Source organism: Pipistrellus hanaki, assembly GCF_964339955.1.
Source record: "Pipistrellus hanaki genome assembly, chromosome: 7".
Taxonomy (NCBI): Eukaryota; Metazoa; Chordata; class Mammalia; order Chiroptera; family Vespertilionidae; genus Pipistrellus; species Pipistrellus hanaki.
The window spans coordinates 37,863,065-37,889,018 of NC_140509.1; the positions used below are offsets into that span (position 1 = coordinate 37,863,065).

The window sequence follows — 25,954 nt, forward strand, 5'->3', positions numbered from 1 at the left end:
AGCATGTCGGCATAAGCTAGGACTTACCCCATCTTCAGAGTGCTTTCCTCTCATCTTCTTCCTCTCTGGTCACCTTCAGATTGGATGATAATATGTCCACAGAAGGGTCCACGATAAATATTGCATCAATGGCTCTCTCCCCACCTGCATCTAAATGTTTCCCCCCAGAAACTTTCTCTGCATGCTGACTGGGTGGGGATAGGAATCAATGGCTCTCAACATCTGTATACCTAAGTGATCTGGCATATCACATCTCTGCCTGATTATAAAGAGAAAAATATGTTTCCTTGTGAATAGTCATGGGCTTTGATATTGTGCGTAAACTATATGTCCATTAATCCTGGAATTTCTCCTAAGTTAATTCCCATTTTCCACTGTACTGGCTGGATCTTAGATGTCATGCCTTCCGTATTCTCAGATATTTCTCTCTGAGGCCTAATTTCTATAAAAATCTAGAAAGTTAATTCTAGTAAAACTAGAAGCCAAATATCTTCCCTGGTCTTTAAAAAAAAAATATATATATATATATATATATATATATATATATATATATATATATATATATATATATATAATTCAAAGAACTCTGCTCTATTGTCTTGGCCATTTCCCATTCTTCTGCACTTACAAAGCAGTCCCCATAAGTTCTGTGGCAGTGATGGGGTCTGGTACCCTTTATGGGTAGTTCTCTCTCAGCCTGTCAGGTTGGGCTTTGGCTCCCACCAGCCCGCACAACCTCAAAGACGTAGTTACAATGTCTATCCAAACCTGACTCAGACTGTCCCCCAAAGTCTCGAGTTACAGGATCAGTCCCTTTCACACAGTGGCAACACCTGGCCATATCCCATATCCCCTGCATCCCTCCCCAGGAGCAGGCAGGAGTTCTCTGTCTCCTCCAGGTCACACAAGAACTCAGGATTTCTCTCTCAAGCTCCATTCAGATGCTTCTTCCTGCAGGGACTTCAACCAAATGCACCTCTATGGGAAATCTACTGGGCCTCCATATACTAATGGCACTGAGAAGAATCAGAAAATGTGTCTTTAAAAAATCTTACGTTTAAGATTGTGTCTTCTTACGAAATCCTATTTCAGATTCCAGGAGCTCGTTTAAAACTTCTTTGCTTTTCTTTTAATCTCCTTCTTTCCCTCTCATGTCCTAGCCCCCTCACCCATCCTCTCTCACCTCAATACCCTCTTCTCCCACTTTGTATTCTGCTGTAACAATCTTCAATTTCCCCAGAGGCAAAGAATACTCTCCAGAACAGTGCAGAAGAAATGCAAAGGAGGAAGCATAGATATCACTTTAAAAATCATCCCCCTCACAAGCACCCATTTGCGACTCATTTGGCTCCACAGCTCACTGCCCTGTTTCCCTCGAAACCCTCAAAACAGCTGGATCCACACCCTTTGTACTCATTTCTCCTGAAACCATCCCTGCACTGTCTTCATTTTCCATTCTTTCTTTCTCTAATCATTGCCCTCTTTTCTCTGCCCCTCACACACTGTATGGATGGGGTCTTTAATGTTGCCTGACCTTTCCCTCTCCTCTCCTTGACTCTATCCAAACTTTTCACTTCTACTTTAATTTTTACTACTTTGACTTAAAGTTCATCACCTCCATCTCCACAAATGCTTTTGCATATAGCTTCCAATGTATGGTTTAATTGTTAAAGTCTTCTGATTATCTCTACTCCCCAGTGCTTCTGGAACATAGATATTGAATGCCGTGATCTTAGGACCTATGTGGTGGACATCCATTTTTATCTAAATCCCAAAGGAAGAAAAATCCCTAAGCTAGAAGAAACTCCTGCCATCAAAATGGGAGACCCAGAACTGGCCATAGAACTCAGCTGAAGTCTACTCTCATTAGAAAGAGCCACAGCAGGATCCCAACAGCAACAAGCAAGTTTTCAAGTTATAGTTTTCCAGTAAAGCAGGCAGCTAGCATTTTGCAGAGCACAGTGAAGGAAAAGCCTCTATGCAAATTGCACTTAATGTAACAGCTACATTTGCATATTCATTGACTGGAGGCTATTTGCAACTAATAATCATAGAAGGAGAAAAAAAAGACAACCCCCTGCCAGTATTTATTGAGTGTTGTATATGTGTTGGTCAGAATGCAAAGTATTTGACAGTGTTATCTTCATTTTCACACCAACCCTATGAAATTGGATTACTATTTTAGCAAGCTCACAGAAGAGGAAAATGAGGTTCAGAGAGATTAAGTAAATTGGCTAAAATGGCACAGTATATATAACACAGAATCTAGGTGTTTTAAACACAAAACCTACATGCTTGGCCTAGAATCATATGAGTCAAGAAGCAGTTAATGGACATAAGGAGAATATGGGCAATAAAAGGAGCAATTCAAGCCGAGACTGGTTTGGCTCAGTGGATAGAGCTTCTGCCTGCGGACTGAAAGGTCCCAGGTTTGATTCCAGTTGGGGGCATGTACCTTGGTTGCGGGCACATTCCCAATGGGGGGTGTGCAGGAGGCAACTGATCAATATTTCTCTTTCATTGATGTTTCTAACTCTCTATCCCTCTCTCTTCCTTTCTATAAAAACTCAATAATATATATATATATATATATATATATATATATATATATATATATTAAAAAGGAGCAATCCATGACCCTTCTCTTGGACATCTGTATAAGAATGAACATCTAATATTTAATTTTTAAAAAGATGATATTCATATCAGAAACCCATTCAATAATACATGATATACTAATGGATATATTTAAGCTTAAAAATGTATAGTAAAATATATGTCACTCTCAGAGGGTGAACTCAGATTATGATGGGTGAACTCAGATTATGATGGCATTACTTTTAAATCTTCATAAAATTATGTTAAATAACCCCTTTAACTATCATCAATAATAGATACATAAATATTTCAGTCAGTACTGCAGTAGCAAGAATGAAAAAAACGGACAAATAGTCCCCTTGCTACAGAATTGCATCTTAAATAGTGTTTTAATTCGGTGTGCCAATGAATATCTCTGTTTTCTATTGAGTTACATAACACCAGTCTATCCTATCTCTGAAAAGAGACAGAAGTTCTCGCCTTTAATCATTGCAAATCATATGCTAACACTTGCTCTTGTTCAAACAGGAGATTTTTTTTATCCTCTGTGTATTCTTTGCAAAGTAGTCTAGTGCCTGAGAAATCATTTCAGTTATTGCCAAAGCATAATCAGAAAGAGCAATCATTTCATGTTATATTTCATAACCATAGTTTTTTATAGTTCATAATCCTTTTATGAATTAATTCTTTTTGTCTACTTTCTTTTTTGTAAATATTCATACCCCAGAGCATTAGCATACAGAACTAAATAAATACCCTTCAAACCCCTCTTCTTGCGGTCTGATTGGAAATGCGATGGCACCATTTCACTGTAAACTCCTGAGTACACAGATTATTAATGGTGTCTGGCAGAGCTCTGGGTACAATGCAAGGTGCTCAGTAAATATTTGTTTACAAAAATTTGGCTACCTCTAAAATGAATACCAATGATAATAGTAAAAATAATTAACATTTTCTGAAAACAACAATTTTTCTGTGTTTGATATTGTGCTGCACTTCAAATTACTCTTCTCATTGTTAGCCTCAGAACAACACATTATTTCTTTTTTACAAATGAAGACATTCACATTGAGAGCAGTTGCATGCCCTTCCCAAAATCCCATAGCCAGTAAGCAGATTCTGTCCCAGCATATCTGATCCTAAAGCCTAACATCCAAATCGTATCAGTACTTCCCTCTCGCTACTCTTTTTTAAAAAGCTACTAAGTGACCTTTTAACTTCACCATCCCAGTTCACATTTCCTTAGAAGACACTAAGTTTACTCCCCAAATCTCCTCCAATTCACACCCTGCTCCTGCACGGACATGCCAGAACTTACCGCGTGTGCTGGTGATCCCCGTGCTTCTCCGTGGAGTGCTGGTCACAGCCAGCCACGGACTCAGGGCGCAGTGTTTGTCAATTTCATGCTATCCATTCTGCTACCACGGATGATTGCAAGCCTCCAAGATCATGTCCCTGAACCCAGAACTAAAAAGACGAAGTATCAGGTACCCGTGCACGCTAGCATACCCCAGCGGAGTGGTCAGCAAACCCATTAATCAACAGAGCCAAATATCAACAGTACAAAGATTGAAATTTCTTTTGAGAGCCGAAAACTGACTTCTGCAACAGGGGCCATGAAGTGCGCATTATTTTGTGGAAGAGTTACACTCAAGGGGCCAAAGTGCCGCATGTGGCTCTCGAGCCGCAGTTTGCAGATCACTGCCCCAGCGTGTCCCCAAATTGGCTAGTGTGAAGCTGGAAAAGAGCGTTTAGAAAAAAAGTCCTCCCTGCGGGGATTGGCTTTGGATGAGGACCTAGGACACACTCACCGTCTCTTTAAACACTCGGGTGAATGAAGCTGATTTTTTGTTCTTGAAGATCAGCAATTCTCAAAGTGTGGCCTCCCGGACCAGCAGCACCAGCAGGGAACTAGTTATAAATGAAGGTTCTGGGCCCCACCCCAGACCCACTGAGTCAGAAACTTAGTGGTGAGGGGGAGATCTGCGGGCATTGTGTTAAAGAGCCTCCAGGTAATTCTGAGGCCTGCTCAAGTTTTAGAACCAAGGTCCTGAAACTCTCCCTTCTATTTCACCCCTAAGGGAACGAGGTCAAGGTAGAGAAAGACTCCCGAGGGGAGCCCAAGTTCTGTTTTAATGGGGAACATGCAGGGGCGGCCCTAGGCCTGGCCAGTGAAGTGTGCAATGCAGGCTGCAGAGAGGGGAGGTCTCACTGGCTTACCACTTACCCAACCACCGCTCACCCCAGAGTCCGATGGGACTGTAAGACCCATCTCCACACAGAGAAGAAACTTGCTGACTTTTTGAAACATGTCCCAGAAGCAGTCTGAGCAGGTGTGGAGAGAAAACGGATCCCAAAGGAAAGCCTCACGCTCCAGCGCACAATTGGGGAAGCTGTGCGCGTTACCTCCTTGAGAAAAACCACGTGTCCCACCTCAGCACCATCTGGGTTTACTTGAGGATAATTTCTTTTCTGCCTACCTCAGTAGTTCACCTGCATCAGATTCTCCTAGGCTTGGTGCAATATAGACTGCTGATTTCTGCCCCACCTTAACCCTCCCCCACACACCTTACCCAGTTCCTGATTCTGTGCCTCTCCAGTGGGGCCCATAAATTTGTATTTGTAACAAGTTCCCAGCGATGCTGCTGGGGTCTGGGAACTGCACTCAGAACTATGGGCCCCACCCTTCGCTCTAAGGTCTCTCCTCCTCTGCACATTGTTCTTTGAATTGCAAAGGGGCTGCTGGGTTTTACCCAGGGGCTGGCCTCAGGGAGTGGCAGGTGAGGAGATGTGTTCAGTGGAACCCGGGAGAGCAGAGCTTTCATTTCAGTGGAGGCATCACTGCAAAACAAACAGTTTAATCAGCGCCATAATTGGTACATTGCATAAGGATTTTCATTTACTCGGCTGCATCTCATTTTACTCTGAAGAGGCATTTACTGCAGATAGTTTTAAAGGAAAATTTTTTATAATTAGAGGATAATTTGTAAGTGCAATCAATTTGGTTTTATGGGAAGACTTTTCTAGAAATCAAAAATGCATACTCACATTAGCATACAAAGATTCCAGAAACAAACACTGTGCAACTTACAAGGTATTAACACTCTAATACACTGTTTCCAGCTTCCCATTCAGGAATGAGCTAATAGTTCCTTTGTGAAGACTCGGTGTTCCTATTATTGAAACATCCAAAGGCAGCGGAGAAGTCACTACAGCCTACTTCTTCATTCTGCTCCTCGCAACATAAATAACCAAATAGCACTCATTAAGTTTGCAGATGGCATCAAGCTAGGAGAGAAATTACCCCAAAGGAGAGGGGAAAAGTTAAATAAAGCATGACCTTGATAATTTGGAGCAAAGGGAAAAAGACATATAACAAACATTATCTGAACAAGTTACTCACCAAAAGGTAAAATCTGAACTGCAAAATACAAGAAAGGTCAATCTACATGCAAACTTCCCCATTTATTCAGCAATTAATTCGTGAGCACCTATTATATGGTAGGCTCTAGGCATAGAGCGGTAAGCAAAACAGACATTGCCCCCACTTATGGAGCTCACAGGCAAGAGGGAAGAGAGGCCTTACATAAGTCAATAAACAAATAAAAAATTTCCAATTAAGATAAATGCATTGAAGTCATGTGAAATGAAACAGCTTGGTGTAAGAGAGGAGGGACTATTTAGGTAGAGAAATTAGGGAGCTTCTGTGAGGAGGTGACATGAGCTAGACCATAAAGGATGAGAAGCAATCAGCTTTGGGGAGCAGCCTGTTCCAGGCAGAGAGGCTGTTCCAGGCAGAGAGGCTGTTCCAGGCAGAGAGGGCTGTTCCAGGCAGAGAGGGCTGTTCCAGGCAGAGAGGCTGTTCCAGGCAGAGAGGCTGTTCCAGGCAGAGAGGATGTTCCAGGCAGAGGACTGGACAGGAAAGGTCACGGTGTGTTGTAGGAACTGAAAGACCAGTGTGGCTTGAGCATAGTGAACAAAAGGGAGTTGCAGAGAGAGATGAGGCAGGAGAGACAGCATCCAGGTAAACCTGCATCAGCAGCACAATAACATCCTAAAGTAAAGGGTCAACGAACTTTCCCTGGAAAGGATCAAATAATATTTTGGGCTTTTGTTACACTACTCAACTCTGCAGTTGGAGAAAAAAAAAAAAAAAAAAAAAAAAAAAAAAAAAGCAGCCATAGACTATACTTAAAGGAATGCCGGTGGCCAAGTTCCAATAAAACTTTATTTACAAAAACAGGCAGTGGATAGACTTGGCCTGCAAGCTAAGTTCTTTCAGTTGCCAAGCTTTGAAAGAATAAAGGCAGTTTTGAGGCTGTACTAAGAAACCTAAGTAGGAGCAGGAAATCCATCTTTTAAATGAATCAGCATTACTCAAACCATCACTCAATAAAATGTCTTCCTTGAATGGGTTATGATAAAACATGTAATAGGTTCAAAAAAGTGATGATTACAGCTTTGGAAAATTCTGACCAACTGAACAGCTTAGTGAGTTGATTTATTCAACTTGAACAATAGAGGAAAGGTAATCAAAATAGTTTCCATGTGCTTGAAGTGTTATTTTGCTGAGGATGCGTCCAACTATTTCTAATGTTCAGAGTGGAAGGACAATGGGAATCAAAGGGAAGGGAAGAGTGAGAAGGGAAGAAGAAATGGAACTGAGTGAACAGAATGGCCCGGCAAGGTAAACACTGAACAATGGTTCCTGCTGGCTCTCAGCCTGTTTCAGTGGCAGACAAGTCTATTCAGCAGGAAAGAAATATTTTAATCAACGTGTCTTTGATCTACCACAGTTTAAAGGAACGCCATAGTGTACCCTTTTGTCAAGCAAATTGTTTCCCTATAGTTTATCCTCTTTTAAACATTACATTTACCTTTAAAAATTTTTTTTTTTTTTTTTTTTTTTTTTATTGATTTCAGAGAGGAAGGGAGAGAAAGAGAGAGACAGAAACATCAATGATGAGAGAGAAGCATTGTTTGGCTGCCTGGAGATCGAGCCCACAACCTAGGCTTGTGCCCTGACTGGGAATTGAACTGTGACCTTCAGGTTCATAGGTTGATACTCAACCACTGAGCCATGCTGGCTGGGCTAAACACTGTATCTACCTTTTGAAAAAAGAAGCCAGCATGTATAGATTAGTCCTATATGCCAGTGGTGCCAAGCCCCTTACACGTATTGTCTCCTTTACTTTGCACAGTATTCCCATGAAGTCAGTACTATTCTCATCCTCATTTAGCTAAAGATTGGATCCTTGCTATTAATGCCCTATTTCACCGAAAACTTAGACTTAAGAGAGGAACAGCTGTATTTACAATTTATTTTTTCCCCAATAGCCCTGAGTAATATAAATAATAAGATTTCCACTTTTTTTTTATTCAAAGATTCTAAGGTTAGAGAGAATGTACTTTTGACTATAGCCAACTGAGCTCATCCTCATCTCTATAAACATTTCCATAAGATCAATGCTTTCTACATGCCCATATGTAAGTAATAAGGGGAAAGACTCAGATCTTGGAATATTATAAGTTGTAGAATTATTTTTCTACCTTTCCTAATGTATTTTGCAGTAACTAGAATTTTAACTTTATTTAAATACTAGAGGCCCAGTGCATGAAATTCGTAAATGGATAGGGTCCCTAGGCCTGGCTAGTGGTCAGGGCTGATGGGGGCCTTCCTTCCCCTGGCTGCCAGCTGCCAGCTAGGGCCTTCCTTCATTCTGCACCGCCCCCTGGTGGTCAGTGCACTTCATATCAAGTGGTCAAATTCCCGGTTGGTCAAACTCCCAACGGGACAATTTGCATATTAGCCTCTTATTATATAGAACAGGAAGCATAACTGTTTGCCACCTACCTGATATTTCAGTATTTGAAGTATTTGTGAATCATTTTCTGCTGTCACTTTGTTAGTTCTTACTCTTGTATCTGCCTGCCTTATGGGCTTAGTTTTGTGTTGTTTTTTTGTTTTGTTTTGTTTTGTTTTGTTTTTACCATAGATATTCATTTTCTTCAGAAAATTACCTGTGAGAATCTTGGAAGTATAAAATGAAGATACATTCCTCCATAAAGCATTGGGATTTACTTCTGCCAAGTGCTTGGAGGTACTACCAGTTTAAGGACACTAAAAATAAGCTCACAGTCTGACTTTTACTCGACTGCAAAGATGGGAGTTTGGGCGGCAAGTCTGTGTCAACTTGCCATTTCATGTCAGGGATGTTTTCCTTTTTGCATCACTGCTTGGGGCCAAGGTAAATATCCTTGCCTATTCTGCAGGAGGGTATGGCTATTTCTGGTTTACCCCTCCACTTTGAGGTCCCAGCATTACGTGTGGAAGGGTCCCCTGTTACATTTCCCATCTTGAGTTTTGTCTTGTTCCCTATCTTTGGAGCCAGCTGGACAAGTCCACTGGCACTTGCACTTGCCCTTAAGGCAGGAGTAGCTTTAGGGATTTGCTTACCTCTCTGGGTTCCACCTTCACTTAATTTTGGCCTAATAATACTGTTATTTTGTTAGTTCTTTGAAGCTCTTAGAAAAAAGCTTTTCATACTTGGTAGCATTCTAGGTTGCTGTATAATAAGGAATTAACCTTATTCAAAGAGAGGTCTGGCCTTTTCTCTTGCCTCTTGGGAGTTGATCTCTAAGTCCTTGAAATGCATTGCCTGATAAGAGTATCTTGGTTAATCTAAGAGTCTTGAGTCATACCGATAGTCTAAAATGTGATTTAGGGTGACAGCTCTGAGTCACTCACTGGCTTCCCTTAGGAAGGGTGAGCCACACAGGCAGTCAACCATGTGTAAATGACTGAGTCCCACTGAAAACTCTGGACACCAAGGCTCAGGTAAGCTCCCTGGTTGGTAGTACTCTGCATCTTGTGGCAGATGGTTGCTGGGAGAAGTTAGCACCATCTGTGACTCATCCAGAAAAGTACAATGGAAGCTCTTCCTCTCTCTCTCTCTCTCTCTCTCTCTCTCATCAGTCTTAAAATAAGCAAAGTTATGTGTGTATGTAAGTTATAAAATCTATTGATTACATTTTGGTCTAGTATCCTAGTCTGCCTGTCAAACTTGCCTTGTGAGAATTGTACACACACACAAAAGAAATAGAGAATGACATGGACTCTCTCTTTTTTATGAAAAGATATTCCACATTAAGAATATGCTAACATTGGCCTGGCCAGTGTGGGTCAGTAGTAAAGTGTTGGCTGGCACACCAATGGATCATGGGTTTGATTCCTGGTAAGGGGCACTTACCTGGGTTGCAGGTTCATTCCCAATCTGGTCCTGGTGCGTATGAAAGGCAACCAATCAATGTGTCCCCCTCAAATCTATATTTCTCTCCCTCTCTCTCTCTCTCTCTCTCTCTCTCTCTCTCTCTCTCTCTCTCTCTGTTTCTCACTCTCTCTCTTCCTCCCTTCCACTCCTACTAAAAAGCAATGGGGAAATTATTCTCAAGTGAGGATATTTAACAACAAAAAAAGAATATGCCAATTTGCCCTAGTCGGTGTGGCTCAGTTGGTTGGGCGTGGTTTTGTTGCTAGTTTAATTCCCAGTCAGGGCATATACCCGTAGTATGAGCTCAATCCCCAGTAGGGGGTATGCAGGAGGCAGCCCATCAATGTTTTGTTCTCATATTGTTCCTCTCCTTTCCTTTCCTCTCTCTCTAAAAATCAATTAAAAATTAAAACAATTTTTTTAAAATCTATAAACTCATTCTTCCTTCATTTCAATGAATTCACCTGGTTTGGGCTTTATGTGGTGAAAACTTTGGGTACATTTCTATGTCACTCTGCCTCATGTGGCTTCATAACCACCAACACCCTCAAGGATGGCCTATTTTCAAAGATGATCCTCTGGCTTAGAGAAGAAAGAGACCCGTTTCTGAAAGATAGCCTCTACTCAGAAACAAGTGAGCATGTCTTTATTTCAGCATAATTCATTTCAATGAATTTACTAGTGAGTAGTAGGATCACACTGATGAGTAAGACAGCGTTCTTTACCATAAAAGGCTTGTGATCTTATTTGGGAGAAAGTCTTAAACTCAAAAGCCTATAATGCAATTCAGGGAATGAAAGAATCTGAAGTGTGAAGGATAAACATATAAGAGAGCCTATATGGGATAACTACTTTGATCTGGGAGAATGAGGAAAGGCTTTAACAAGTTGGATGGGGTATTTCAGGGAGGGGCAATTCATTAACAAGGGGTGAAGTGGAAGCTACAAAGTATTAAGGCAGGTCCCTGGAAAGTCTGGCCAGTGGTCTCAAAAAGGTAACATTAGTAAGGAGCTGTGGACAGGGTAAGACTGGGAAGGTAGAATGGGACCCAATCATGGAAGGTCTAGAAAGCCAGGCATAGGAGTCTGAACAGAATTCTGCAGGCAATTCTGCAAGGAATCATGACATTTTGAGGAAAAGTAACATGTTTGTGCCCTAGAATTTTCTAGCTGACCTCTGCAGGATGCACTGGGTGCAAGGAGAAGGAAGCGAGAAAGGCTACTGTTATGTGTCTCTGTGTTATGTATATATATTCTTTGGCTAATCCCTTCACTTTCTTTCATCCAGTCCCCACCTTTTCCCTCCCCTCTGGCAACTGTCAGTCTGTTCCATGTATCCATGCCTCTGTTTCTATTTCGTTCATCAGTTTATTTCATTCATTAGATTCTACAAATGAATGGGATCAAATGGTATTTGCCTTTCTCTGACTGGCTTACTGAATTTAGCATAATAATCTGCAGATCTATCCATACTATCACCAAAGGTAATTTCATTCTTTTTTATGGCTGTGTAGTATTCCACCGTGTAAATGTACCACAGCTTTTTTATCCACTTATGTACTGATGGGCACTTGGGCTATTTCCAGATCTTGGCTATGGTAAATAATACTGCAATGAACATACTGGAAAAGGCACTTCTATTAATAGATGTTTGTATTATCCTAGGTGAGACTAGTGAGGGTGGGAGCAGAGCAACAGCTACTGGAGAGACTTACAGAGGAGGAGGATTGAATGGGACAGTGCACGTTGATGCCAAGGGCTGTGATTGCAATGCCTGAAAGCATTTTGATGATGCTGTAACCCTGATATGACTGTGGGGGAGGGTTGTCCAGGAAGATGGAGGTGATAATGAGCTTGGTTTTTAGACCAGTTATATTTGAAGGGCAGACACTATTTCATGTGGAGACATCCAGGAAGCTATTAGAAAAAGAGGCTGAATGCTCTACAATTTCCAGATTATTAGTCACTTCTCACCTATCCCTCCCCTCCTTGAGAAAGACCCTCTTCTCGTTATAACTGAAAAGTTACAGAAAGCACGTGGTTAAGAGCTCATGTTTGGGATCTGACCAAGCTTGAGTCAAATACTAGCTCTGTCATTCTCTAGCTGTAAGACCTTGGGTAGATCATTGGATTCTCTAAGCCTCGGTTTCCTCAACTATAAAATGGTGGTGATGAAAAGCATCTTCTACGTCATGTTGTTTTGACAAATAAATGAGTTAGTGGCTGGTATTATTGTAAGTGTCTAAAAGCGTGACCTGTTAGTAAACCAGATGCCTTATCATTCCCAAACAAACCCATCATTTACCCCCCTGCTGTCCTCTGATTGGAATGCTCTCCCATCCTGACCTCAACCCATCCACCAATAGAATTCATCCCTACTCCCTACTCAAGATCTTAAAATCCTAGCTCCTCTTGACTCTTGTAACCAGGGTTGGAATTTGGAACTATCCACCATACTGGAAGAGTTTGCACATGCACTGAGATGATTAAACAGTCTTGGCTGGCTGGAAAAGGAAAGCCCAGACCTTATTCTTTTACAGAAAATGCTCTGATTCTGTGAAGCTCATGTTGCAAAACACCTTGCCAAAAAACAGGCTTTATCAAATATAAATAGCAGAAAAACAAAAGCTTGGGAAGCCCCAACAGATCTGGTGATGTAGAACATTAGTTCGTGTGTGTGTGTGTGTGTATGTGTGTGTGTAGTTGAGAACCTTTTCACGGGCACTTCTAATTTGGAGTCCTCTTTGGCAGCCTCTTCCCAGGTGAGAAGTGCCACCAGCCAGTCTCTCCCTGCCACCTTCCACTTGGGCTTCCTGTTGCCAAATGGAACGTGCCCGGGAGCTGCAGAAATGCTGCTCTGCTCAGCCCAGATGCCAAATTGGAAGAGACACTGTTCTCTGTGAAATTAAGATAAGAGTTCAGAAGGGCCCTTTTGCTTCAAAATATGATTTTAAGAATTTATTAAAGCTAACTGAAATAGTATCTCACTGTCATCCGATGGGTCTTATTACATACAGTATCTTTCTTTTGTTTTAGAACAGTTCCTGTAGCAGTATAATGAAAGTAACCTTTACTTTTTTTTTTTTCAGCTGCAAAGAGAGAACTATAAATTATTCCTTACCCTAGTTTTCTTTCAGCGCATACAAAAGCCAGTGCTTGCTCTGCCCCAATAAGTCAAAGCTTCAAAAAGGGCAAGGCAGCTAATCAGAGAACGCAGCTCCCACTAACTAGACAATGAAATCCTGTGTCTGTCATCTTTGGAATTAATAAGAGATAAAGTGCCACTTTATCCAAAGTTTCCAAGGCGGAGTAGGAGAGAGGACACAGAATGGATTTGTGAATAATCTGGTTATTACATTCATCTCAGGACATCAAGGCTGAATTTTCATTTGCATTTTATGGCCACCGGTGAATGTCTTCACTGCATTTCCAACAGGACCAAAGACTTAATCATTTTACTTTTGAAAAATATTTTTTCAAAAAGTATACATTTCTGAGCTGGGACTGATAAGAAACATGTTTCTGAGAGGAACTAAACCTTGAAGGATGTAGAAACTTTTAATAGTCAGAGAGATGCATAAACATTTTGTAAGAATGGATTGACTCAAATCGATCATGCCCTATTGATCCAACTTTTCTAAGTTTCCAATATTAATGTCCCCAACAGAGTAATTAATGAAGCCAATACTTATTGAATGCATTCTCTGCATCAGGCATTATGCTAGGCACAGGGATAAGAAGATGAATAAAACATTGGGCGTGCCCTCAAGGAGTTCTCGCCCTTCAAAAGTTCAACTGTTGCTTAATTTTATTACACAAAATAAAATACAAGAATCATTTAAAATTGATCCTGAAGTTCAGTTGGGAACTTCACATGAAAGTATTGCTTCAGATCAATTTTCTCTGTAAAATAAAATCAAATGACCTAAGACATAAAGAAGACAGAGCTTTTCTAGGACAGGATATATTTGCAAAAATCCATTGGATGCAACAAACTTTCACCATAACCATGGCCACAAACTTAGTAATTCAGTATAATTACTTGAAAACTTAAACATTTTTTTAAAAAAAAAGGTAAATGCTTATGTTATAGTAGTTCTATAAAGTAGAATCATCAAAAATATAAATGTATTTGAAGTTCCAGCTTGAACCCAAATAGTGCTAATGTCTGAAATTTTGGTCTTAAGTCTGTTTATATGAGGGACCAAGAGACTTCCTGGGAGAAACGCATGTAAAAAAATAAAGAGAGAGAGACTTCTGCACATAGGCTGGATTCAAAAAAGGCATTTTATGGTAGGATACTCAAAATTTGTCTAGCCACTGGGCTGGGATAGGAATTTCAAATTTTAAAAATTGATAAAGCAAATTTTACTAAAACCTCCATAATAATAGACACTGGGGTGCAGGGAAACACTGTTGTAAGATCCAAGTTGTAAGTGTGACACAAAGTGGAGAGAGTCAACATTCTCCCTATTTCTGCACAGTACACAGTGCAACTCTGGCTTTTCCAAGTTTCCATGACTATCCCACCCTTTTGCTCCATTGGTAGCATCTGGGAAGGAGAGGCATCACATATCACAAAACAGCCCCACTGAGCACATCTTAGCACCAATTGATGGTGCATAAAAAATAAAATAAAATAAGGAAATGGCAGATGCCATGGGATAGATGATGATATATATATCAGGTAATACTTATGAGCACTTCCTAGGGCACCATAAAAATATGATTGATTTCTGCTCATCTGACCCCATCTGTCTATTCCCCAATGCTGGAGTGGACTACCTAGACTATATATACATGGGTTACTCAAACATTAGGTGCTAATTCATTTCAACTATACACTGAACTATTCTCTCGGAAGAAAAGTGATCATCTATCTGAAATTTAGTAACATATTCCACAACTTCTTTCCTATCTGCACTCTTTTGGGCCGACTATTCATATTTTATATTGCTATGACCTCACAGCATAATTCTGATATAAGTGAAGGGGGGGAAACACAAGAGAATTAAGATTATAAGGAAAGTGAAGACTCTACCTTGTTCTCCTGAGAAATAGTGACACTGAGAAATGAAAAAGGATTCCTGGTACTTTTGGAAATTATATGAAGGGTAAATTGAACTTTTGTCCAGAGTACATCCCTGTAGGATCATGGTCAGAAACTTTTGGGCTGAATTCCTTTCCTCATTTAAAGATTTTTGGGAAAGCTTTTCTGCTCTCAAGAGAGGACGTTGAAAAAGAACTCATTTTAAAAGGTCTTTGTGAAAATGCTTACAATGGGTTACCCAGTCCCATGTTAGATCAAAGCGGACTGCAAGTAGAAAAGTATGGATCCTATTGTACCTTTAATGGCCTTCAAAAAGATTTAAAAGCAGAATAGGAAAAAGCACTGCAAAGGCATTTCGTCAAGACATTCTTTGACAGTTGTGGGAATTGGAAAACCTCTTCTTGTTTTGTAATAGGTCTTCCTTTCTTCTTCTCAGTCTACCTTGTGGTCTGCCATCACATTGATTTTGATAATGCATCACTTTCTTCGTGTCCTTCCCCTGCTTAAAAATCTCAGAAAATAAATTTCATGGGCAAAGGGAAGAGGAGTGGCCAGGAACAACAAATTCATAGGATGACAATAGCTAAACCTACCATGCACGGTGTGCCAGGCACAGTTCTAAACACTGTGCATGCATGAACCCATGTAATACTCAAACCCCCTATGAGATAGATGCCATACTTTAAACTTCATTTTAAGGACGAGTTTAAGGAACTTGCTTAGATTGCATAGGTAGGCAACATTTCAAACCAGGCAGTCTGCCAGCAGAGCCCTCTTGCTCTTAACCACTACGTCTAAATCCTAGCACTCAGGAGGACCTCAAGGCACAAAAGAAAAATGTGCTTTCTGTCCATGTTGTGCTTGATCCCTGAGAAGTCAAAAGGGAAGACAAGGTTTCTGGTTTCCTGTGCCTTTCACATTCTGATGAACACTCTTTTCTATCTTAGTCACTCTCCTGTCTCAATTCCTCCAATCTAGCAAAATGTTCTTTTCATTTTGAAATGCTATTGTTCATCCCGCTTCTGTCTTCCTAAAACAAACTATAATTTAAAGCCCGCATTAAATACTGCCCCCTCTGAACAAGAACACCTTCTCTGACCACATTGACTGGAAGGGCATCTTTGGAGTCCTACAACTGTTTGGGTTATATCAGTGGTTTGGTTTCACCATTCACTGCTTGTAGGGTTCTCTTCCCAGGTGTTTTTTCTCACATTCATTCTAAATTTTAATTCCATCAAAACAAATTCTAATGACTTTCTTGACTGTGTAAGGAATACAACCACCAAATGTTCCATAGGCAAAACCTTAATTTAGAGAACATCCTTGGCTTGACAGACTAAATCAGAGAAACAAACACATGTATTGGAACAGACTCTTCTATAATTGCCTTGAACAGTTATCACAGGATTGGAAGTTTATATAAAAAATGAATTTTATTGATCAAGTTTTCTTTGTTTCTCCTAGTGATTTCTAACACATACTTTTCCAACTTACTGATTTCTTTAAGTTAAAACATATACATATATTTCAACTTATTTTTTCTTTAATATTAATAATAAAACAACATCTTCTGTCTGTGCTAGATGAGGAAGAATCTTGGCCAATTTTTCTCATCTTCTTGACAGCATTACTTCTCAGATTTTATTGAATTAAAAGGTGAAATTTTATTTCATTTGTAACCTTATCTCAAGAATTCTTAACATTTACATTAAATTTTATAATCAAATGTAACTTTGAAAAAATGTATAGTACCCTTTGTTGAGTTTTTTATTCAGAATATTTGGGGAGGAGGGAGAAACTATGACTGAGTAACTTATTTTTCAGGAAGTATAAGTCTAATATACACCATGGAACATAAAACTAATGATGATTAATATTTTTAAGTCTGCAGTCTTTTTATTATTAAAGTATAGTTGACATGCAAGGCTATATTAGTTTCGGGTGTACAACATAGTGTTTTGACATTTATATATCTTACCATATAACCACCAACTAAATCTAGTAACCTTCTGTCACTATGAAAAGCCATCACAATATTATTATTGACTATATTCCCCCTTACCTTTTTCACCCATCCCTTCAATCCTCTTCTTTTTGGCAATCATCAGTTTGTTCTTTGTTTCTATGAGTCTGTTTTTGTTTTATTTGTTTGTTTTAAAAAAATTAAATTTCACATATAAGTGAAATGGAGTATTTAACTTTCTTTTTTAAAAAAAATATTTTTTATTGATTTCAGAGAGGAAGGAAGAGGGAGATAATTCAAGCCCAAAACCCCAGTCATGTGCCCAAACCGGGAATCGAACCACAATCTCCTGGTTCATGGGTCAACACTCAACCACTGAGCCACACTGGCCAAGCTAGTATTTGTCTTTCTCTGTCTGGCTTATATTACTTAGCATAATACCCTCCAGGTCCACCCATGTTATTGCAGATGGCTAGATTTCATTATTTTTTATTGCTGAGTAATATTCCATTTTGTGTATATATACTACATCCTTTTTATCCACTCATCTATCAATGGGCTAATAATGATTAATTTTGATAGCCACCCTCCTATAAGGAGATAGTTTCAAGTGAAGAGGCCATACAAGTTACCAACCCCTAAGTCTTGATTCCGATTCTGGAAGGGAGTACAGGAGTAACTGAGCCTGGCACTTCTGGTTCATTTTCCTAGAAATAGAATTCAATAGGAAGGGCTGGGGAGGGGTTGGGAAATGTTAGGGGAGGTACAGGTTAGAAAGAAAGATCTGTTTCCTATGCCCAAGCACTGGTTTCCTAAGAATCCATGAAGTAAAGATTCCATTATTACGTGTGCACTTATAAAGTGCTTTGTTTCTTTAATTCCTTTCCCAGCTTAAGCCTGCAGAAAACCTGTCACAGTCTGGAAAGATTCTGAACAAAGGTCAACAAGTCCTATTTTTTGAGTTTATAAAAGGTTCATCCAGAAACTCCAACTAGGCATCCAAATAGGCCAATATACTTCTGCAACTATATTAAATAAAGTTGCTCACTATTGTGTTCCTGATTTCGGTCTTTTTGGTAGATGTATTGAAATTTGCAACCATTATACTAATAGAACATATAAACAAATTACGGCAATAAAAGTTTCTCTCTCTCTTTGCCTCCAATAAAACAGAGAAAAAAGTTTTAATTCATAAAGTATTAAGAGAGCAATTAAAATATTGAAAGATTTATAGAAAGAAATTAACCAGGCTGTGGACAGTTGGGAAGAAAGATGAATAATGAAAATGTAGTCATCTTATCATTAGTTTCCATTCTCACCAAAAAGGCTGTGTGTCTACGAAGAGGCAGAGCTAAGCTAGGACACAAATCTTGCACTCTGTTTATTATGGCTGCAGCCAAAAGGCCCTAGAAAAGTGGGGCTCTGAAAATGGGCTTTCTAATTTACCTATAACAGGACTGAAAACAAATTAGCTTAGTCTATTCCTGAATGCAAATGGAGCCATATTGTAAAAGAACAATAGTACAGGTTAGATACTTCTAAAAAATGTTGTATTGAGCCAAGTATTTCTTGGTCACTTTTCTTAAAACTAGAGAATACCTCTTAAAATATCTTATTTCCAGTTAACTTCCTTCCATCCCCCCCCCATATTAAGGGATGATGATGAGCTCCAGTTCAGTAGATGAAAGCTGAACCATCCCTCAACAGGCAAACAGAGAAATTGTTATATCGTCACACAGTGCTCTTGAGTATTTAGGACAATTTAAGAATGTGTAGAATGCTTAGAAGAGCAATTAGTGGAAACCACCCCTCTGATGTATAAGATAAATGTTAATGATTTTCTAAGTACAGACTAAGATGTAGTCATCCCTGCATTCCTGAATTACAATGAAAAGTGGGTCCCCATTGATCTTTGTTATATACTGAGAACGAATGCTCTGGGACAACTAGGCTGGCTTTATCTACCATGCAAAACCATCTAACCTTGTCCGCACTTTTTACTCTGGGGCTACTGGTGGGTCTCACTTACCAACGTGGTGAGTGCAAGGCAATGACATCTGAGTGCGTGGTTCCAGTCAGGTTTTCTGCAATCAATGAAACCAAACAAGCTTTGCTAATACTGGTGTATCTTTGTTTAGTCAAGCTACTTTTAGCAAAATGATGTAAGGTTGTGCCAAAACCGGTTTGGCTCAGTGGATAGAGCGTCGGCCTGCTGACTGAAAGGCCCCAGGTTTGATTCCGATCAAGGGCATGTACCTTGGTTGCCGGCACATCCTCAGTAGGGGGTGTGCAGGAGGCAGCTGATCCATGTTTCTCTCACATCAGTGTTTCTAACTTTCTATCCCTCTCCCTTCTTCTCTGTAAAAAAACAATAAAATATATACAAAAAAATTATGTAAGGGTTGTGACTTCTATTCAATGTGTTGGCATTTAGTAATGAATCTCCTTAGTACTCTGGAGTTGAAATATTGTGACCATGTATGATACCATGACTATACATCTACTTTAAGCTCAACTTAGGCTTCTTGTCTGAAACAGCACACCTCCCTTTACCCAGCTTTTTCCTATTGTACTTATTATTTTCATAAATTATATTATGATATAACATAGTATTTTATAATAAAAAACATATTTCTGTTTGTGCCCTCCCCATGAGGATGTAAGCTCCATGAGGGGAGGCACTTTGTTTTATTGGTCCTATCTGCAGGGATCATAACTATCCCTGGCATGTGGTAGTTCTTTCAAAAAATACACATTAAGTAACAAAGGTTAAGGAATCGGTTTGCCAAAATAAATAGCCAATAGAAGTTTTCAACTGGATCTATGTACTTTAATTATACTATGTGAAAATAGGATCACAGGACCACTTATTTAAGTGACATAGTGAGTTAATAAATAAGTAATCACATATTTAATTGGATTTAAGTTTTCAGAGATATAAAAAATGGATTTGGTGGTGTTTTGCTATGCCTCTCATTCTTGATAGCCTCTAATGTTACATCCAAATTCTGTGTTACCATTATCTAGGAATATTACTGAATAGATTCTGGAATTATATTCACAAAACACAGAAAGCTAATGTAGAATGACCTCCAAGAGCCAACATTGATTGCACTGCCTGTTTATTCTCTCTAGCCTTTCTAATGTGGTTTAACTAAATTTAGATATTTTTAATGCTGGGTATCTCTGTCTCCACCTCACTCTCTCAGTGAAGGAAAGCAGAGAGAAAGAGAGGGAGCGAGAGAAATTTTCTCTTTACTTAAGCAAAAAAATAGAAAGGGTTCCATTTCCCCTTTTCCCCCATTCCCTGTGGCCATTAAGTAGACCCTCACGGGTTCAGAGAGGTTACCCTCATGTATTCTCTCTACCCAGTGATTAGATTCTAGATGTTAACAGCTCACTCTGAGACTGGCTCAGAACCACAAAGGCCTGCTGAGCTTGAGGACTTCACCATGACAAGATTCCATGATACATACAATTTCACACACAGTAACTGCATTCTGTAGTCAGAAATCTGTGTCCTGTGTATGTGAACTCCTCCTACTCCTGACTCTCCCTCAGAGCTTCTCACAACCATTCCATCTGTGCCATCAGAAAGTAGCTGGACTGCCCGGCTAGTGTGGCTCCGTGGTTGAGAGTCAACCCATGCACCAAGAGGTTGCTAGTTTGATCCCTGGTTCAGGTACATGCCTGGGTTGTGGGCTCAATTCCCTGAAGAGGGTGTCTGCAGGAGGCAGCAGATAATGTAGATGTTTCTCTCTCTCTCTCCCAAACCAATAAAAATATACTTAAAAAAAAGGGGCGGGGGGGGGGTGAGCTGGACTTAACTCTCATTGGCTTATTCTTCCTAAGACCCCAGACCGAGCTAAGGGAGTCAAACTGCATTAGACTAACTTGACTTAGACAAGCTTAGGGAATTAGAATATTCTTCGAGTTGGGCTGAGTGGTAGAGTTATCTTTTGAATCCTGAGCACTTTCACCATCTAAAGTGTAGGCAAATATTAGCTGAAACTGGTTTGGATCAATGGATAGAGCGTTGGCTTGGGGACTGAAAGGTCCCGGGTTCGATTCCGGTCAAGGGCATGTACCTTGTTGCGGGCATATCCCCAGTAGGGTGTGTGCAAGAGGCAGCTGATCAATGACTCTCTCATCGATGTTTCTAACTCTCTATCCCCCTCTCTTCCTCTCTGTACAAAATCAATAAAATATATTAAAAAAATAAATAAAGTGTAGACAAATATTATGACATCTTTCTTTTCTAGAGAGTAAAACTATTTCAGAATAATATTGCATTTTATGCACTGGCTGAACTCTTTTTCATCTAATTTATTCCAGTCTCCATCATTAGATCAATACAAACTGAACTCTTAAAAAATATTCACACGCAAAGGTATTCATCAGCATTCATTTGTGACAGCAATAGTATACTTAACCCTGGCCACATGCTAGAAAATGTCTCAGATTTTGTAATGGTTGCACCATTGGCAATATACAACTATAGAAAATTGTAGGGGAAGAAAATTTTATATTTTTCCTTACTAGGCTCTTTGGCTATCCCAACAATTAAAATAATGTAAGATATTAACAACAACAACAAAAAAAACCCCACAAACATTTAAATTTATATGTATGGGAGCTCATAGAAATATGAGACTCAAAGCCAGGTTTTTATTTATACCTTTTATCGGTAGACAAAGAAACAATACATCTGTGAAGAATTGACAAGACAAAGTGTTTGTGCTTGGGATAGTAAATTAGACAAAAAGCCAACAAGGTTTGTTTATGCAGGTGTTTTGGTCCAGAATTCCCTATCTCTGTGATAAGGATGTCTTTCTACCTCCTGGTACAGGGAGCGGACCTTTCGCATGGGAGATTTGTTTCAGGAGAACAAAGGAGGGTCAGAATGTCCTTCTTGCACTGCCCACTTCTTAAGTAACCTTAATTCAAAACAGAAATATGCCAAATGGCATATTGTTACTGGACTGTGTGCATCAAAGCCCAATAAGGCACAAACAGGAGGTTGCAGCAAAGAAAGTGAGGGTTTATTTGTAGGAAGTGGCCCAAGCCGGAGCCAGGTGAGCTAACGCTCAAAGACCTGGCCTCCGAAGGATGGGTGATGAGTCCTCATTGACCACGGTGACTGAGTGAGGGGAATGGTCTTTACGGACTGGTCAAGGCTGGGGTAGGGGGTAGTTGACTCATTGCATTTGGTCCTGTTGTCAGCCAGGGCATCACCATGATTTCACTGCTTTTCTGGGTCTGGAGCTGAAACACAACTGAGGCCTACATGTTAGTTTGACTGAAACTCTGTCTCTGAGGAAAACAGACCAGAGGCTTCCTTTCTAAGAAGGCTTAATGATTTAGGAGGTGGTCCTGCAAGGGAGGAGGCAGGTGAGACGGGGAAGGTGTTGGGGTGAGGCCAGTTTGGATCAGAAGGAGAGAAAGGAGAAAAGGTCATGTTAAAAAAGTGAAATTCCACTAGCTCATAGCCTTCCCTGAACCCCATCAGTCAACAAGTCTTGTTTCTCAGACACATCTGCTACAGCAGTGGTTCTCAACTGGGTAGATTTCGCCGCACAGGGCAATGTCTGCAGACACTTTTTGTTGTCACAGCTTGGGGAGGGGGCTGCTGGCATCTGGTGAGCTGCTGCTAAACATCCTCCAGTCACTGAAGGGGACTCGGATGTCACCCCAAAATATGCCATAAGCATTAATTGGCATAAGATTATTGTGAGCTAAAGAACTGAGAACCAGCAGATGCAGGGAAAGCTTTTTACCTCCTATAACAGCCAAAAAACAAAGTGTGAATTTCCCCCTTTGTAAAGTATACTTACATTTATACAGGAAATTTCCATTTGTCAAGACCACTCTGCACCAGGAAGAGCGCTACTTCTGGAGAAAACTCTCATCACCTGAGAAACTCTCACCTGCACCATAAGACAACCCTTAGAAACCACACATTTCCTCCTCTCGCCTTCCTATGACTTGCTTCTCCCTGTGTAGGAGCTCAAACCTCCTTTTTCTTTGTTTAGCCTATGATGGTATATAAACCTGAATCCTCTAGCCACTTCCTAGAGCCTCATTTCTTTTGAAACTCCTGTGCAGATGTATGTAATTAAACTTTCTTTTTCTGTTAATTTGTCTTTCTATGAGTTTGAGTTGTAAGCTCCAGCCATTGAACCTAGGAGGGTATAGGGTAAAAGGTTTTTCTTCCCAACAACACAGGACAGTCTCCCACAACAATTACCTGGCCCATTAACCAATGAATTTATATGCATACTAGAGGCTTGGTGCCCTGGGGGTGGGGGTGGGGGTACCCTCAGCCCTGCCTGTGCTTTCTTACAGTCTGGGACCCCTTGCTCCTTACTGCCTGCCTGCTTGCTGCTCCTTGCTCAGCTCACAGCTCCTTAGTGCTGCCGCGGAGGCAGAAGAGGCTCCTGTCACTCAGGCTGTGCTCCCCAGCTGTAAGCCCAGCTTCTGGCCTGGCAGTGCTCCCTCTGTGAGAGTGCACGGAACACCAGGGGGCAGTTCCTGCATTGAGCGTCTGCCCCCTGGTTGTCAGTGCACATCATAGTGACCAGTCTTTCCACTGTTTGGTCTATCTGCATATTAGCCTTTTATTATGTAAGACATGAACACAGACAATAGTGCAGTGAAGGCCTGGTAGGTGGAAAGGAGGGATGGGGGACTGGGAGGGAGTGGGTCAATGGGGGGAAAAATAGGACATCTGTAATACTTTCAATAATAAAGATAAAATTTTTTTAAAAGAAAGCAACACTAAAATAAATCCTAAATAAATAAATAAATAAATAAATAAATAAATAAATAAATAAATAAAAGAATTATCTGGTCCAAAATGTAACTAGAGCTCAGGTTGAGAAACCTTGCTCTCTACCAACAGAGCACAGAGAGCAATCTAAAGCATAAAAAGTCAGCATGGGGTTCGGGAGTTTAGTAGCATAAGGGAAGCCAAACAAATTCTCCTTCATGGCTGGGCGTCTTGGACATATTACTAAGAACTTCAGTGTTTCAAACTGTGCTTAATAAAATGACTCCACGGGATTAAACTGATGAGTTTTATTCCTGTCAGTCCACCAGTTATGGATTTGAGTGCTAGACCACTGCTTTCTGGCAGGACACGTGTTTTGGTTAAATTACTAGGAAGAAGAAGTCATGAAAGTTTCACCAAGCCACAGTGCCAGGGACCCATGTGTTGTTAGGAAATCAGGGTTTTAAAATAAAAGGTACTGGTGGTCTGTGGGCTAATTAAGGCTAAGAGGCTCCATAAGCAGCAAGTACAGCTGCAGACCCAGAGACCATCCCCCTGAAGGGGGAGTAGGAGAGGAGGAGCTGCCTGGCTCTGGTCCAGGCTTCTGGTGAGAATAGGCAAGTCTCCAACCTTGGCTGTAAACTCAGGAGCTGGCTGTGCTCGCTCCATCCTTCTCATGCAATGACCTCTTCACCACCTGCTTGGGCACACAAGGATTTTGACAACTCTGTACCAGGATGCCAGTGAGGTCTATATACTGATTTGCAATAGTATTGGTAAAGGAAATAAAGAACAAAGGGAATACAGGCAGGTTTGCATAAGTGGGAAAACCTTTAATCTGATAATCATTTATTCAACAAACATTTATTTATTAAGCCTCTCCTCTAAATAAGGTTTGCAGAATTCGATATTTTCTTTTTAAAAAATTGTTTTAAATGAACCTGAGAAGTTCTTTGAAAGTTTATTTCCAAAGATTTATGGCAGTTAACACAATTCCGGCAGCAGAGTCCCTCTGCATTCCACTCTGGACAGATGGGTCTCCGCTCGCTCGCAGGCTTCCCGGAGGTCTGACACAGCACTCACTTGAATAGTCTTCTCTGTGGCAATAGAGACTGAACTTGTACACTTATCTCAACCTGGTACGGTGACTTCCTTCACCAGCTTGGTCTTTCACAGCTTTGCAGTTTAGAGAATATTTGCAGACAACACTCAGACTCCACTGCAGAGCTCTGGCTCTGGTCTGTAATCACTGCTCACCAGGCGGACTGCCGGCCTCCATGTGCTCCATGCTGTGCAGAGGAAGCTTTGGTTCCCACGGTTACATCTTCAGAAAGGCCACCTGGAAAAGGAAGAAAGCCCCCCAGTGCTTTACTTATCTAACATGATGACACGGCTCATGCACATCAAATCAGAACAGGTGAGTATGGTCAATAAGGATGCATGTGATCTAAAAAGATTCTTTGGCCAGAGATTACCATTTTATAGAAGGAGCCAATTAGTCCTTCTAAAATGAATCATAGAGTAATTTAAATGATTCACACACACTTTAAAAAAAAAATAAAAGTTTTAATTGACACTAAAGTTGTGTTGCTGTGAAGTAACCCAATTCTCTTTCCCATTGGTTCAAATAGCTGCTCAGACCTCCCATAAGCAGAATTCTGCATCCTGAAGATCCTTGGGCAAATCCAACTCCTTGTCACCCTCGGCGATTATGCCAGCTTCTCCTCAGGTCATGCCAATGCTTTTAACCACACTCAATCATATTTATGGTGCCTGTCAGCAGCAATCAATCCTAAAACCCAATACTTTTAAATGTTTTAATTCATACAGGCCTAGGCACAAAACATGTTCAGACTATTTAATAAGGCCCAGATCAAGTGCATCTAATTTCACAATCATCCTATATAATAAGAGAGGAATATGCTAATTATCTGTTACACCGTGAGGCTTCATGACCGGACCACCTAATGACCAGATCATGGATCTGCAGGAGGGTGGGGCAGCGAACTACAAGCAGGCGGTGGAGAGCTGCAGGAGACGGAGAGCTACAGGAGGGGGCAGGGCAGCAAGCCATGAGGGGGACAGGGGGAGCTACAGGAGGGCTGCAGAGAGCTACTGGTGCACAGGTATGTGTGTAGGGCTACTAGTTTTAAATAACAGAGAAACCATCATAAAGTCAATCAGAAATGTTTTAGAAAGTTTTGGTTCAGGACTGTGCCAATATCAGGCAGAGTTGGGATGTAGTTCAGAGATAAAGACCAGGAAGTATGGAAGGGTTAAGAAGGTCAACCTAGGCCTTTCTGA

General features: G+C 40.5%; 1 protein-coding gene across 1 annotated transcript in view; it reads right to left on the reverse strand.

Annotated features, from left to right (window-relative positions):
• Window positions 1-24,464: 24,464 nt before the first annotated feature.
• Window positions 24,465-25,954, reverse strand: part of UBE3D (ubiquitin protein ligase E3D) — a 133,901-nt gene continuing 132,411 nt past the window's right edge. Inside the window, exon 10 of the mRNA XM_084890635.1 lies at window positions 24,465-24,989. Coding sequence (XP_084746761.1) covers window positions 24,969-24,989 — 21 coding nt within the window. The 3' untranslated portion in view covers window positions 24,465-24,968. The remainder of the gene's footprint in view (window positions 24,990-25,954) is intronic.